The sequence below is a fragment of the Akebia trifoliata genome, chromosome 8 (genome assembly GCF_017979445.1).
Source record: "Akebia trifoliata isolate Shusen 1 chromosome 8, ASM1797944v1, whole genome shotgun sequence".
Taxonomy (NCBI): Eukaryota; Viridiplantae; Streptophyta; class Magnoliopsida; order Ranunculales; family Lardizabalaceae; genus Akebia; species Akebia trifoliata.
In genome coordinates, this window is record NC_141382.1 from 51469833 (window position 1) to 51485803 (window position 15971).

The 15971-nt window shown below is 32.9% G+C and overlaps 1 protein-coding gene and 1 pseudogene across 1 annotated transcript; one reads left to right on the plus strand and one right to left on the minus strand.

Annotated features, from left to right (window-relative positions):
• Window positions 1-728: 728 nt before the first annotated feature.
• On the minus strand, window positions 729-8353 carry LOC147397665 (myosin-17-like). Its single transcript, XM_086449541.1, has 16 exons — window positions 8189-8353; window positions 7565-7807; window positions 5630-5769; window positions 4281-4398; window positions 3984-4064; window positions 3718-3882; window positions 3356-3511; window positions 3069-3272; window positions 2365-2592; window positions 2216-2286; window positions 1977-2076; window positions 1836-1892; window positions 1680-1736; window positions 1489-1569; window positions 1296-1378; window positions 729-1103 (listed from the first exon to the last, which is right to left on the minus strand). The coding sequence occupies exons 1-16, from the start codon at window positions 8267-8269 to the stop codon at window positions 986-988; spliced, it is 1983 nt and encodes a 660-aa protein (XP_086305667.1). The 5' UTR covers window positions 8270-8353; the 3' UTR covers window positions 729-985.
• A 4854-nt stretch (window positions 8354-13207) lies between these two features.
• On the plus strand, window positions 13208-13663 carry LOC147397666 (SKP1-like protein 11 pseudogene; annotated as a pseudogene).
• Window positions 13664-15971: the final 2308 nt, after the last annotated feature.

The following is a 15971-nucleotide window of genomic DNA, read 5'->3' on the forward strand; positions in this document are numbered from 1 at the left end:
TATTTATGGAAAAATTACTCGGGAACTTATTTCTAAATAGTCCCTACGGTTTAGGTGATCTCGTAATAGTCCATTTAGTAAAAAATTTCTTTCTTAATGGTCCCTTGACCTGATCTCCCACATTTCTCACAATTGAATGCCCTAATCATGTGAATTCCTTAACCATGCAAATGCCATCGTTTTCATCCCAAAAATTTGGATTTTGGCATCTCAATCAAGATTCCATTCCATCGAAAAGAATTTAAGAAGGAATAAGAAACCATTTTCAAGGGATTTTTTTCAAACATTTTAAAAAAATATCTAAAAATTAGGATTTTTTCACTTTTTCTTTCTTAATTTTGGATAAAATTGTTCAAGAATGGTGCTTTTGAGTTAAAATCATCTAAACAAGCCATTATCTCAAGTTTTTAGTCGATCTTTTCATGCATTTAAATTGAAAATCGAAAACAAATGAATTTTACGAGTGTTGAGTTCAACAATAAAAAATGGTGAAGTCGACAATAAATAGTAGTGAGTTGGACAATAAAAGTTGTGAACTCAACAATAAATAAAAAAAGTCAAGTTGGACAATAAATAAAGAAGTGATGAGTTAGCTAATAATGAAGGACCAGTACGAAAGAAAAAGTTTACTAAATGCCCGATCATACTATGGCACAAAACTCAGGGACTAATTAGAAAGAAATCTCTCCACCAGGATCCTTTAAGTAATTTTCCCTTTATTTATTGATAAACCTGTTTTTAACGGGATCAACAACTTAATGACATGTTCATTGAAAATGGCTTTACATGTGAAAAGAATAACAAAAATTTCAGAAATGCCCTTCTCTTCAATTTTCATTCAAAAGAAAAAAAAAATTTTGATTAATTTTCTCAGAAAATACATTTGACTTCCACCTTTAGGTAATTTTTCTTTGATCTTTTCCACCTTGTCGTCAACTTCTGATCGGCAGATATCTCTAATTTTCGCCAAAATCAGAAGAGCACCTCAAAGTCTGTGGTCTAGTAACACAGAATTTTCACGACTCAGAGGTGAAGGTTTAATATCACCCATATCTATCTCTTGTCGCATCAACTTGGAGATATCATCAACCGAGAACGGTATACTACATTGATTAACAAAACAAGAATATATAATATTAGTCCATGAAATGTGTTCGGAGCACAAATGAGGGATCAAGAACTCATTAGTTTAAATGGTAAAGTCTATGGGTGATGACACAAAAATAAATAAATAAATAAGTACACTCTTAGTTTAAAGCATGTGGCAGGGATTGATTATTCGAGAACATTATTACCTTGAGTCTTCTTTCAATAATAATGAACTAATGACACCATGTTCGACTTCCTTAGACAGAAGAACTCTCACATTCAAAAGGACCTAGCATAAGAGAGGAGTTTCAAGTGATTTATTCATGTCAATGAGTTGCAACAACTGAAAAAAGAAAAAAGAAAAAAAAAACTTATATTCATTTTTTAGATTATACTTACATCTGAAATTAAATTTTTAGTGCCATATTTGCTATCCCAGTACATTGTACATATCTTGTGTAATTGATGCATGTTGAGAGCCTGAAAAGCAAAAAAAGAAGAATATAAAGAAAACTCCAATCTTTTGAAAAAAAAATAATTAAGTAATCTTTCAGTAGGAGTTGAGAGGTTCAAAGGGAAGGTTAACTAACTGGACAAATGTCTTTTGTTATTTCATCGAAAGTCTTTTTTCGCCTAAGGTGAATGATCTGATCATCAACGAAGATAAAGAAAAACATGGTTGGGTAAGCTGATGAGTAATAGTAAATAAAGTATTAGATATGAATGACTAGATAAATGAATCACACCAAGAATCCCGCTGCCTGCCTGATGTGCCTCAGCTCATCCCAAGCTGATCCTGCATCCTGCATGCAATTGATTTGTATGTTAAGTCTTCTGAAAGAAATAATGCTGAAAATAAACATAAAAAAGGGATTGATTCATGCTACCTCTTCAATTGCATCGATGCACCATTTTTCTAACTTGGCTAACCCTTCTTTTATGTACACCCCGTCATTCAATGAGCGAGACAAATGTGGCGAAAGAAAACTGATCGAGGACAATGTAAAGAATGTAAATAATAACACAATGACAAGCACGGTAGAAATAGTAGTCTTTTTTGTTGAGCTAACATACTACGTAACATATTCATTGGGATCACAATAAAATAAGTGTTGAACAAATTTACCTGTTGAATAGCTGAACATTAATGATGGAGAATATCTGAGTGAACAACTTACCGATAAAGAATGGTGGAACCTGTAAAGGAGGAAAGTGTAAAAAGGGTGTACTTATAAGAAGGATTATCATGATTGCGTTGTCAACTTCGGAACTTACGTGATTGTCTCTCAATGTGCTCAAGTAATTGTTCAGGATTTTCACAATGCTATGCCAGTTAGCAGTTAAAGCTTGTCGAGGGACAACATACACAATTTTCCTTTTCTTTTTCCTTTCAATAGGTAAAGGGTTAGTGGTTTGGAAGGTGAAGTAGGGTTTGAGGGGGTCTGAAAAATATACTTTTGAACATGACCCTTTCATTAAACGTCCACTGGATGTTCTACGATCCTGCATCAACATGGAATGATACATAAATTCCAAATCACATCAACATAACCTATCAAATATGTCAAGGAAACGAGTACCTTTCTTCTTCTGGGTTGAAGACAGACTATGCAGCACATCATGTATATGTCATAAACTGATTCTTCTTCTTTTCTTTTCTTTTTTTCTTATTTCATTTTAATAACTTAGTAACAAAAAGATTTCACTATATATCATTTAAGGCAAATCCCCGTACATTCAAATTATATTACATGTTAATTCTCTAGATGGTTGATGTGTGCTCCTACACCGATATCTTCAACATTGCCAACAGTGAAATCAGACAAGTGTCTATGGGTACAAGCTACTTACAGTGACTAAATTTGAAACTGGGCTACTTATCTTTGTTCGAATCTAATATCTTGTTAACAATTAACTCATTAAAAAAAAAACTTCATTACAAATGAGAATGTGTATGATTAAATAGCGTTAACAGCTACCTTGATGCACAATTCAAGCAACGGAGAGATCTCTTTCTTCAGATTGTCTCTTATCATTCTATATATCTTCCCAAGAAGGTCACCAACTTGATTTTTAAACAGTAAAGTGGAAGAATTGGCTTCAACTTGTATGTCATCCAGGCAATTATGCATCTGAAAGCTAAGAAATGAGAATCCAGCACTTTGTGGAGCTGCCCGAAGTCTCTAAAGAAAATTTCAATGTTAGAAGACGACATACTGCATAATACAAGAAGAAAGATTAAAAAAAAAAAAAAGATGTTTGTTACATAAGATATCCTCTCAAATAAAGAAGCAGAAGTTGAGTTAAGCCTTTGTGTTGTCAAGTTTGCTGCTACACTTGCTTTTAATGTGCGTTGGAGAAGCAACAATAAGGTTGATGAATTAGCCAACCAATTGGATAATACACAATTATCGTCCTTTCCCTTCAACGAGGTAGAAATAGAAAATATCAGATAATGGCACGATGCAATTAGAAAACAATCATAAAGTAGTCTTTGATCAATGGAAACATTGGTTTGGTGGAAAGACCAATGTAATTTAATAATCAATCCTCATTGAAGTATTATGAATCCAATGATTGTAATCGTAATCTACCCATTAGGATACTGATCTTAAAATTATGAGATACCTCTATAGCTGAGCTAATCGCCTTAATGATACGGTCCAACACACTAGGTCTTTCAACCATAAATGATCTCCAGTGAAGAAGGCACTTGTATATGATAGAAGCGGCAATGGGTACGCCAGTTGCAGAGAATCCCAGGTCTTGTGAAATGCACTTTATCAGTAAGTCCTGGTTTCCATGTAGAAACAAAGCAGATTGAAAGAAATAGATCACTGAAAAAAATGAACCCTCAAAAGTTGGAAATTTAAATTCAAGTGTTCCATGCATACCTGTTGTTTCTCATTAATCGATTTCTGTGGGTTTTCCACATTTTCAGGCTCACGTGGCTTCGATGCAGCAAGATTCAAATCCTAAGACACAATACATTTTATTTATTTACCTCCTCCACATACACACCAAATGCAACATAAATCTCAAAAGTTACAAGGTATTCTTATCAATGCCATCTTTGTTTCCCCACTTACAATATTACCATTCTCTGGACTCCTCTGTCAATTCAAAGATGTCTCTCATGAACATAAATGTGAATATCCAAGGAAATATGCAACATATTATGCCATAGGTACCTGAATGATGATTGTCCCTAGCCATGAAGCTAAATTTTTACCAGTTGGTGTGGTGACCAGTGCTTGCGGATTAAGTACTTGATTGTTCGACTCTATATTGGATGCTTTCTCTTCAGGCCTATATCAAAATCCCAACAAGCTTCAACATACTTATCATGAGAGGATAGAGTATGATTGGTTTCAACCACACGACACACGTTCCTACTAGATGGAAATGCTAGCTTTGTAACATAATAAAGAGGTTAAAAAATAATTTTAAACATAGGCACAAGGAATTTCCAAATTCTAGGAGTTTTGTTTCGGGTGTTGTGTTGTGCCCACATGTGAAACCGACACAACATCTGAAACACATGCTGACTAATTAAAAAAAAAAAGGTTCATTTATTCAATTATTTTTCTACTATTATTTATACGTTATCTGTTTGATTTTCATATACATTAGCTTATTTCAAATAGATCCTCTCTATATTTCATAACTTAGCAAAAATAAAGGGGCTTTTTTTTTCTTTTTGAAAGATATAAGTGTAATTTATATTAAGAGAACTATGATCGTGCTGACCATTGATGAGGAAAGTGTACAAAGATTAGCCCCCAAGATTACAAATTGAATCCCATCTGAAAAGTTAAGGCTTCAAAGAAAACACTCTTGAACTTCTCAAATAACTTACACCATAAATAAGGAATAAATCATTTTTGTTGCCCATTTACAAGAAACAGAAAGAAGAACAAGAAAAAAAGAAGAGAAAAACAAAGGCAAGCAGAGCAAAATACAACCCACCCCTAACAACTAAGTGGTACAAACGACTCCCACTTGAAGACAAAATCCTCGGAAGAACACACCGTGGAAGTCTTTACATAATTTTCTCCAAAAGAAGAATAAATCATGTTACAATATAGAGATAATTTTAAATGATATATCTTGAACCAAAGAAATAAACAATCCTTAACAAAATATGTGGCATTTATCAAGTTCATTATGTGAGGCTCACTTAGTAGCAATGAAAACAGTGACACACATGCATGCGTTGAATAAAGGGCAAACTTAACTCAAACCCTACCAAGGGGCAATCATGCAGGGAAATTCTATCAAATCACAAGCTAACTTCTGCAAACTAGAAGTTCAGAGAACTAGAAACAAAGAGTCACATTCATAATGCCAGATTATTTTTTCTTTTCATATAGAATCTAAACTGAATAATAATATTTGCATCCAAGTAAGACATAGAGGGGAGGACTGAGATATAGAGGGTATGAAGAAGTCTTCAACAAACCATGGTAGGCCAAGCCTAGTCTCTGGTTCTTGAGATATTTAATGTGATCACAAACAATTCTTGTATCATGGGACAAACCTCTTAATAGAGTCTTGAAGCTGATCAACTCTTCGCTCTGCATCTTCAAGCTTTTTGGTTAGTTTCCCATTTTCGGCTAGAGCATCAGCAAAAGCTTGCTCAGCCTCATTTGCTATTTTCCCTTCTGACAACAATAAAGCCTGTAGAATTAATAAGCGCTTAAGTCAAACGTGGCTCACATTACTTTGAGTTGTCGTGCTTATACTAAATTTTCAACTCAATTCATGAACCAAAATCCTAGGTTTCCTGAATGACAAACAACACGTAACAATGATTTTCACTTATAGCAAATTTTATGGATTCCATGCAAATACGTTCATTGCTAGCTTGTCCAACTTTGAATAAACATAACAGTTGAACCATATGGATACACCAAGTAGATATGAAGGATCGGAATACATTGGTGATCATGTCCCTGTTAACCAACATACATTTATTAATACGTTTATTTACTTGCATTTTCACGTTGTTATTTATAATTTCTTTTTACTCTTACTATCATGAAAGTAGTTTCACAACTTTAAATTTTAATAAATATATTTACGTGAAAATTTTCCTTAGGAATCCTTACGATCTCTGAGACGATTCCCCTGCTTTAGCCACTCTAAGAGTTAAAGTAGAAGAAAGTATTGAATTTGAAACTTTCTGATTTGCTGGACTAACTTACACTCTTATTGGATATGCATATATAAATATAACAAAACAAACTAACATGTGGGAGATCATGTGTGAGGAGTTTCTCAACAGTTGAACGTGTGAGAACATGTGGACTTCTAATTATAACTGCAGAAGGTGTGAGAACCTTTGAGCTAAGACCTTTGGGCTGGGCTTTGGTTCTAACTGCTAACACTAGGGACATCCACTTACATGTTTTAAAGAGTTCACCTCAATGATTTAATGGAAACTATGGACATGAACATTTCAAGGATGTATGAACATCATCCTTAAATAAAACTATCATAATTAGCTAATGTGAATTTAAATTATTTCTAACATATTCATACTGTGCTTAGAAGTATGAATCCAAGTGTTCACATATCATTACTTGAAAGACCCATTTTAAGTCGCGCAAAATATCCCATGGCTCAAGTATTAGTGGCTATATCTACATACTTCCAAATGATTCTATAGGGTAGTACATCTTCTATCTATTTTATTTAGAAAAATAAATAAAAAATCTCCTTAATTAATTACACTTTGTGCATCTCGAAGATCATTCTCTAAAATGGAATCTCTCGCAGATGAGAGAGAGATAATATCAATACATTATATTAGATGGAACATAAAATGTAACGGGCTTGACTCGAAATCCAATTGATCCCAAAACCGAGTTTAGTGGGTTTGGATCCTTAGAGTTGTTCTAAGTTTAAAAAACGAGTCGAATATGATCTAATGTCCCTTGAACCAACTTGGATACGGGTTGAATATGGATCCGGATGATATATTGCTTTGAAAACTATATTTTTCTAAAGAACAATGATGAATGCAAGTGGTTTCGGTATGTGGATGACGTGGCAAGGGTACAGAACCACATATCTTTTTCCTGTGTATCGCGAAGAAAAACATCTATGGTTCCCTTCCCTTGCCAAGTCAACCATGTACCTATCTGCATACCAAAACCGCGTGCATTCATCACGACTCTTTTCTAAAACATTGATTCTTAGTTTAAAAGGATAATAAACAGTCCATAATTATCCAAACCGACCTGATATGATCCGAATCAGGCAATTAGAATTGAGTCAAATCGGGGATTGGATTTAGTGAACACAAAATGATTAGGATATGGTCATAGTTAATTAGTAATATCCGAGTTGGTATAAAGAAATCCGAATCTGAATATGGATAGATTTTAGATCCAACCCGGGATCGACCCATTTTAAGTCCTAAAGTAAAATTAGAGAATCTGCAATTCAAGTTTAATGATGAGCCCACTACCTTTAGTCTCCGAACTTCAGAAGTAAGTGAATCAACCTTATCTGTATCTTGAATTAAAACAGGGGTCTCTTTAATGATTGTTGGTGCTACTTCAAAAACTCTATGTGCAGCCTCTCGTTCCTTGACAAGGTTGGAGTTTGTCTCTTCTAATTGTATTTGCATTGCATACAAAGTATCTTGTAATTGTAACCGAGTTCGGACTTTTAGATCATCTTTTTTATCAGTAATTTTAGAGCTAAACATCTGCAAACAAGTAACATGAGAAGCAAACATAGTTAAAAATTATGTGTATGTGTGTGTGTTTCATTTGTAATTTTTAGAGAGAGAGAGAGAGAGCTAAACCCATAAATCTTCAGAAATGGGAATGGGTGTGTAAATGGATCTAAAGTGTTTTTGAGTCTCAGAAACAAACAACGCTGGAATTTCGTTTTTGTTTGGGTGGGTTTGACTCGTCCCGGGACGAAACGAGAAACCGGGTTTGAAATCAATGAACCGATCTACTTAGTTTGACAGGACTTCTTTGAAAAAGAAAGGCTAAACATACCGAGTCAAATAAAATAACAATTTAAAGATGAGAGAGTCAGGCTGAGGCAGCATTGAGTGAGTGAGTCTGCTAATAATTACCTTGATTCGGTCTCTGAAACCCTGCTTCCTCGCCTTCCGAATTGAAATTCCATCGTCGAGAGTCTCTTCTTTGTTGGACATTTGCGTCCTTATTTATCTTTCAAATCTGGCTTCACTGTCCCTTGTTTTTGTGAGAAGGAGAGAAGCTGCAGCAAAGTCGTTAAAAGAAGATCTCTCTCTCTCTCTCTGAAGGTGGCAGCATTAAAAAATTGAGTATCTGTGATATTGCCACACCATTAAATTACGTATAAACCCCCAAATCTTAATAAAATATATTAATTAGTGATTAAAAAACACTCAACCATGATTTTAAATTTTGGTTTTGCATCTCGTCTCGTCATGCCAGATACCAAGTCGTCTTGTACGAGTTTTCGATACGTTTAAGATATCTCATTCCAAAATTTGAAAAATGAACGTAGGGTATTAAATCTTGAAAATTTGACTTGTCCATCCGTCTCGTCCATGCTTGATATCGAGACAACTCGGGCAATACATCTCGGTCTCGAAAGAGTTTTGAAACCATGCACTCAGCAGTCTATTCTAAAATCTAAATCACACCATTAACGAAAGAGTGCTGATTTTGTAACTTAACTTGACAAAATAACTCAAAAACTCACCGATGTGTTTATGAGGATATGCATTGTGTATACCGAGGCAAAAATCTATGATTCTTTGCACATCCCACATCGATAAGTTTTTGAGGTATCCTATTTGGTTGAACTAGAAAATCATTACACTTAGTAAAATTATTAAAGTAAATATAACCTTACTAACTTACCAGTAAGATTTCAAATCTTATTAAAAGTCAGTAAGTTCACCTCGTGTGGCATCCAAAAACATGATCAGATGTCATAGTGATGCAGAGAACACAATTCTATTATATGGCTTTAGTAGACTATCCATTGAAGCTAGACTCAAGTCTTTTTTTTTTTTTTTTCTTTCTCAACCTCAAGATGTTAATATGCATGGTCAAAGAGTGTTGCTGTAGTGGTCAGGTCTGGATGGCAATTTCACACTTTTAAATGATTTTGGCGTGGTTTGAAATTAAAAATAAAAATTCGAGTCAAATTTTGGGTGGGGATGGTTTTGATACACATGGCCTGCCCTGATTTTTAAATATCTTCTAATTTTTTAAGAGAATTGCTATTGGCACTCCAACTTTTACTTATTACACCCTAATTAAAAATAAAGAAAATAAGTCAATGGCTGACAAACATTAAAAGATTTGGTGCCAATAGAAACTCTTTATCTTTCTTCTTTTCCTTTTCTTTTTAATATTTCTATTTTTTTTATTTTAAGATTTTAAACAAGCCAAATCATAATTGTAAACAACTGTTGAAATTGTTTGAATGGGTGTTTCATGATATTGAGATAATAATTTGAGCTAAATCTTATGCAACCTACTATAAATTGTTTTAATGAATTTTTCAAGACCATATATTGGAGCTTTGTGTAAGTTTAGTGGTGATTACCATTTAAAAGTCTTATTAGGGGATTTTTTGTCTTTTTGTAAGGATGAAGTCATAGATGATTGAAATGATATTAAAGAAGATCTTGGGGAAAGGAATTGATACACTATATATTAATTATATGCCATTCTATTTAGGATTTAAATATTTAACCTATAGAAATTGCCAATAGTTACATATTTTCCTAAAAATACTGAATCATATATCATTTTTTATAAAATATTTATGAAAATAGTAATATATCTAAAATTGTAATTGTATTTCTTACGTATACGAATAATTTAATAATGATCGATTTATGCCATTTAGTTGAATGTAGGTTCACAAGGATAAATAAGTAAATAGCAAATGTGATTGTACAATATACATAACTATTTTGATAGAAATAAAAAATTACAAAATTAGATATATGGACATTTTCGCAAACTTTAAAAAAAACTAATTGATTCAATAATTTTGCAAAAATACTCTGCCTATGTTACCTGATTTGTGGGTTCGCTCGATTCGAAATCGAATTTGCAATTCGTGGGTCGCTACTCAATAATGAATCTGATTCATAAGGGTAGACAGAGGTGAGGGGTATTTGAAGGTTCAAGTGATGAGTAGAGTGAAAAGAGCTTGAATGGCATATTTTGGAAAGAAAAAAAATCTAAGTTTCTATTGTTTATAGGTTAACAATGAGGGTATTTAGTTAATTTTCATCAATTTTTTTAAAAAGATCAAGGTCAAAGGGACATACTATGAGTTTAAGATCTTAAGGGGTTGTCTAAAATATTATCAACATGTGGAGGGGTTAATAATAAAAAATAGTTCGTTGAATTCGCTCAATTACACAACTGTGAACTGAGAGCGAATCGTACCGCGAACTCGTTCACGATTCAGTGTGAAACCAATGAATTAAGTAACCATGCTCCGCATGCGATCACAAATGCATTTAAAAGAGAGATGCACTCACACTTTTGAAATTTAAAATGAGAGAAGATCAATAGACCCTTATGAATGCACACGAGATTATAAATCTTAAATACTACATACATTACATGCTAATTCAGCCATGACTGCAAGGAAAGAGGAAATTTTAAGTTCGGAAAGTCCAATTCAACCATGAGATATTGGAGAAAACCAATTAAGAAATGAAGGTAAAAATGATGGGAACTATGTAACTATTCAGCACTTGACTCACTTATTTAACCTAAAATATATTAAATTAAAATATGCAATTATTCATTACTTGACTCTCTTATTCAATTCTCAGCATGTTTAACTTGCAACTCTTCGTGCCATTCGCTTCAATTGACAACACACATATCCGACAAAAGACGCCTTGTGTTCTTTTGCTTTTTTCTGATTAATGATGATGATCTTGAGAAAGATTCAAAGAGAGATGAGGATCTCAAGAATTATGATTCTAAATTTATTACTAGTTTGAAAAAGGATGAATTGTTTGGCATACTCTTGGCTTCACAGTATTTTGAAATAAATAAGCTACATATATTGGCAGAGTTGCGGATACGATAAATGGAATGAGCACAGAGGAAGTTCGTGATTATTTCAGTAATGAGAATGACTTCACTCCTGAGGAAGAGGCACAATTGCAGAAGGAGAACGGATGGACTGATGTTTGAGAGTTTGATTAGCTAGGCTTGATTTCCTGTTTCTAGAATTTAGATTATATTATTAGTAGTAGAATTTGACTATAATTCGAAGAAATAATATATTTGTTATTTTGAAATTTGAATCATTAATGTTTGCCTATTATTCAAAGAAACTATATATGTTTGTTATTTAGAAAATTGCTAAAACAATATTTTGTATGATTCTTCAAATAAAGATCAACTGACTAAATCAACGAATTAATTGATTATTTGTTTATTAGTTGTTGAATAGGATTTTATTTTATTTGAATATTCAAATCTCAAGAACAAGATAGGATCTTTGGAGAGGTCGAAGGCGATGGGTTTTTGAAAGAAGCCTCAAAAACATCATTTATATAATCGAATTTTTTATTTTTATTTTTACTAAGGTTGCAACCTGGATAGGCTGGCCCAAACTCAACCTAGGCACAACCAGATTGATGGGCGAGCCTGGGTCCAAGTTATGTAGAAGATGAGTTGAGCTTGGGTTAGAATATCTCAAATTGATCTCAATTCGGGTTCAACTTGGATAGGTTCGGGCAATCCCATTCAACCCAAACCCAGTGCTATATATTATAGATTTTTTTTTAGTACATCTTATTATTATGACTTGTGGACAATTGGAGATTATTAATATAAGCTTTGATTTGTCATGGTTTATCTAAGTATTCATTCAATGATGGATTTGCAGTTCCTATACGATTTTATTTACTAGTTTTTTATTTTTATTTTTATTTTTTATATTGTATTTCTTTTTTAAAATATAAAATTTATTTGCTAATCAAAATCAAATTAGGGTTATTCAATGAGAGCAACCCAATCAAACTACCCAACATTATTTGGCATAGATGGAGGTAGTCGTTGGCTCGTTTCTCGGAACTGTGAAAAGTCAGAAGAGGATCCAAGACAATTTTTTTTTAAACCATAGTTCTTTTTGTCTTCTCGGCCTTACTATTAAGCTGAAAGTCCATTGTTCATCAGATGGTATTTTCTACTACAAACCATAGTTTTAAAACTTGAAAACTTAACTTGATTTGGATGTCCAACGAAGTGAGTTGAGTCAAGAGTTTCCAATTGATTCATCCAAATTTTTTAATTGACATTTTTTGGGGCAAAGACACCTTGAACGCCAATCGAGTTGATTCAAATTGGCTTTGACTCGACTCAATGAATTTTAAAACTATGAACCCAACATGCAAAAACCTCTTTTGACTGGATGGGAATGATTGTCGTGGGTTTGTATTCAACCCATGGGCTCAGCTAAAAGCCCATGATGATGATATATTGAAATTCATAGATATAAATAAGAAAAAATTATCAAAACGGTACAGTTTTGGAAAATATTTATCAAAACGGTACACTGTAGCAATTAATTCCGAGAACAAAAAAAATAATGGATTACTATTTTTACCATTTTGGTAAAATAAATTAATTCCAAAAATGGTAAATTTACCGTTTTTGAAATTAATTGCTATAGTGTACCGTTTTGATAAATAATTGAAAAGTTGTGCATGTTTTGGTAAATCTGCCTATAAATAAATCACCAATCTGATTGGATAGTTAAGATAAACCAATCCGTAGAGTTAGTCGTGATAATTTGACTTCCCCACGTGGCATACTAAAAATACTCTCCTGATGTGGCATGTGCTAGAACCTTAGCTTTTTGCCTCGGGATACACATCTGCACATGCCACGTGGTCCCAGTAATCAGTGTTCGAGTCAGCGTAGGAAACCTCCTAAATTTAGATAGTCCGATCCGAGTTAGGTATCGTTGGAAATTGAATCGAAAATAAGAAGTTGGAGAAGGAAGTCAATTCAGATTAGAAGAAGTATTCTGTAGTTTTTTTCATTATAAAAACTTAGAAGAAAAGAAAGTAAGAAAGAAAGAAAGAAAGAGAGAGTTTGTTCCTGTAAACATGTCGAAGAAGGTGAGTTTGATTTGTTGTGATGGAAACAAGGTTGAAGTAGAGGAAGCCGTGGCCATGCAATCTGGGACCATAAAACGCACAATGGAGGACATCCCCACAGAGAATGAAATGCCATTGCCGAATGTAAACAGCAAAACAATGCTGAAATTGTTGGAGTACATGAATAAGCAACACGTGAACGACGATGAAGATCTCAAGAATTGGGATGGTAAATTCATTACTAGTTTGAATAAGGATGAATTGTTTGACATCCTATTGGCTACACATTATCTTGACATAAGGAAGCTATATGATTTGGCATGCCAAAGAGTTGCGGATACGATAAAGGAAATGAAACCACAGGAAATTCGTGATTATTTAAGTATAGAGAATGACTTCACCCCCAAAGAAGAGGAGCAATTGCGGAAGGAGAATGGTGTTGGAGAGTTTGATAAGCGAGTTTGACGGGAATAGAATGGGGTTGGAGAGTTTGATAAGCTAGGTTTGATTTCATGTCTCTAGAATTTATATTATATTAGATTAATCGTAGTAGTAGAATTTGACTGTTTTTCGGAGAAATAATACATTTGTTATTTTGAAATTTGCATCTTTTTGTCTATTATTTGAAGAAACTATATATGTTTGTTATTATTTAGAAAATTGCATCTTTTGTTATGTATGTAACCCGATCAATATAGTTGCAATTTCTTTGAATTTTTCCAAAATTTGTATGATTCTTGGAAGAAATATCAACTGATTAAATCAACAAATTAATTGATTATTTGTTTATTAGTTGTTGAATAGGATTTTTATTTTATCTGAATATTCAAATCTCAAGAACCAGATATGATCGTTTTGAAGGTGATGAGTTTTTGAAAGAAGCTCGAAAAAACATCATTTATATATAAAATATTATGTAGAAGATGAGTTGAGCTTGGGTTAGAATATCTCGACCTGATCTCAATTTGGGTTGAGGGTTCGGGCAACCCAAACGGCAACCCAAACCTAGTGCTATATACTAAAATATAAATAACTTTATATTAATTATAGATTTTTTTATTTAGTTTTTTTTTAGTGCATCTTATTATTATGGCTTGTGGACAATTGGATGCTATTAATATAATCTTTGATTTAGTATGATTTATCTAAGTATTCTTTCGATGATGGATTTGAAGGTTGAGTACGATTTTATTTAATTAGTAGTTGTTCTGTTTTTTATGCTGTATTTTTTTTTTCTTTTAAATATAAAATTTATTTACAAATCAAAATGGAATTAGAGTTATTCATCGAGCCCAACCCAGCCAAACTACCCAACATTACCTAACTCGAGCTAACCCGATTTTAAAAGATCAAGCTCAGATTGAGCCTGATTGAGGGTTCTGCTACTTGGGTTGAACCTAGGTTTACTCTCCAACTTGTCCAAGTTGAAGCCCTAGTTTTTGCCAAACTTTCACGTATCTTAATTGTTCAAACTTGGTAAATGTGGCCGAGCTAGCATAATTTTCTCTAAATTTTTTTTGGACTATTAGAAACTGGCTGGTTAAATTGGCAAGTCAGACAAATTAATCGGATATGATAATATTATATCAATTACCCTCCATGATTTAAGAGTGCTATTTGAATTTTTTTTTTTTTTTCAAGTTTTGATTTAATAATTTAAGCATTTGAAGAGTATATTTTTTTTATAAATAAAATCAAAATTTCATTCTTAAATCATCAAGAAAACATAATGTTGGTTAATGGTCAAGGGAGTAAACCTAATATCACCCATTTTACAGGGGGTTATTTCTAAAATACCCTTAAGAAACCTGACAATTTTCTTCCTCTTTTAAATTTTCATTCCAGAAGAGACTCTAGGCCAAGGAATAGTTTGACTATGACCCCACAATTTACCATCCGTTAAGCTTAACTCTGATGATGTTGGTGGCCAACTGCTGCTAATTTTAGTACTCGATAATAACTGACCATTGGACTTCTTATTACAACTCAAATTTGGTGAGCCCTTTTTCCTTTTTTTTTTTTTTTTTCTAAATCCATGCAAGTGATTTTAATATCGTGTTGATTAGAATTTCTTATAATCCTAAATCACAACAAACGAATCTAGAGATCTATATTATTTCCATGTGCATAAATTTGATACATTTAATGGAACGAAAGATTTGGTGGAACATGTGATGCACTATAAGAACCTTACGGTTTTGTATCGATGTACAAGACAATCTCACGATTTCAAAGTTTGGCTTTTGGCTCAATAGAGAGCTTTGTGCAGTTAAGAAAAACTGTTTGCGGTCCATTTCACTCACAAAATGAAGCGGAAGCACGGAGTAGACATTCTTTTTCACTCGAAGCAATAGAAGGAAGAAGACATCATGGATTTTACAACTCAGTTTAAGGTCAAGGCATTAAAAATAGAGAACCCGGAACATTGGCTTACGTGGTTCTTTTTGTTAATTTTTAAAATTAAACGCTTCTACATATCTCAAGAAAAACAGATTGTATTTTAAATAAATGACATGTCACATCACTCAATAAATATCTCGTTAAATGTGTTAAAGTGAAAGACTTTGTAATTACTTTCTAACAAAACTTAGTAAATGTTAGAAGAAGAAAAAGATTTTATGTCCTAAAATAATAAAATGATAATTTAAAAATGTAGTAACATATTTTAGTAATAAATGAAAATACTAGTAAATATATGGTAAATTCTCTTACTAAATAAAGATTTCACCATTAGTAAGAGTACTCAGGCTTACCTCTTGGCATCCAAAAACAT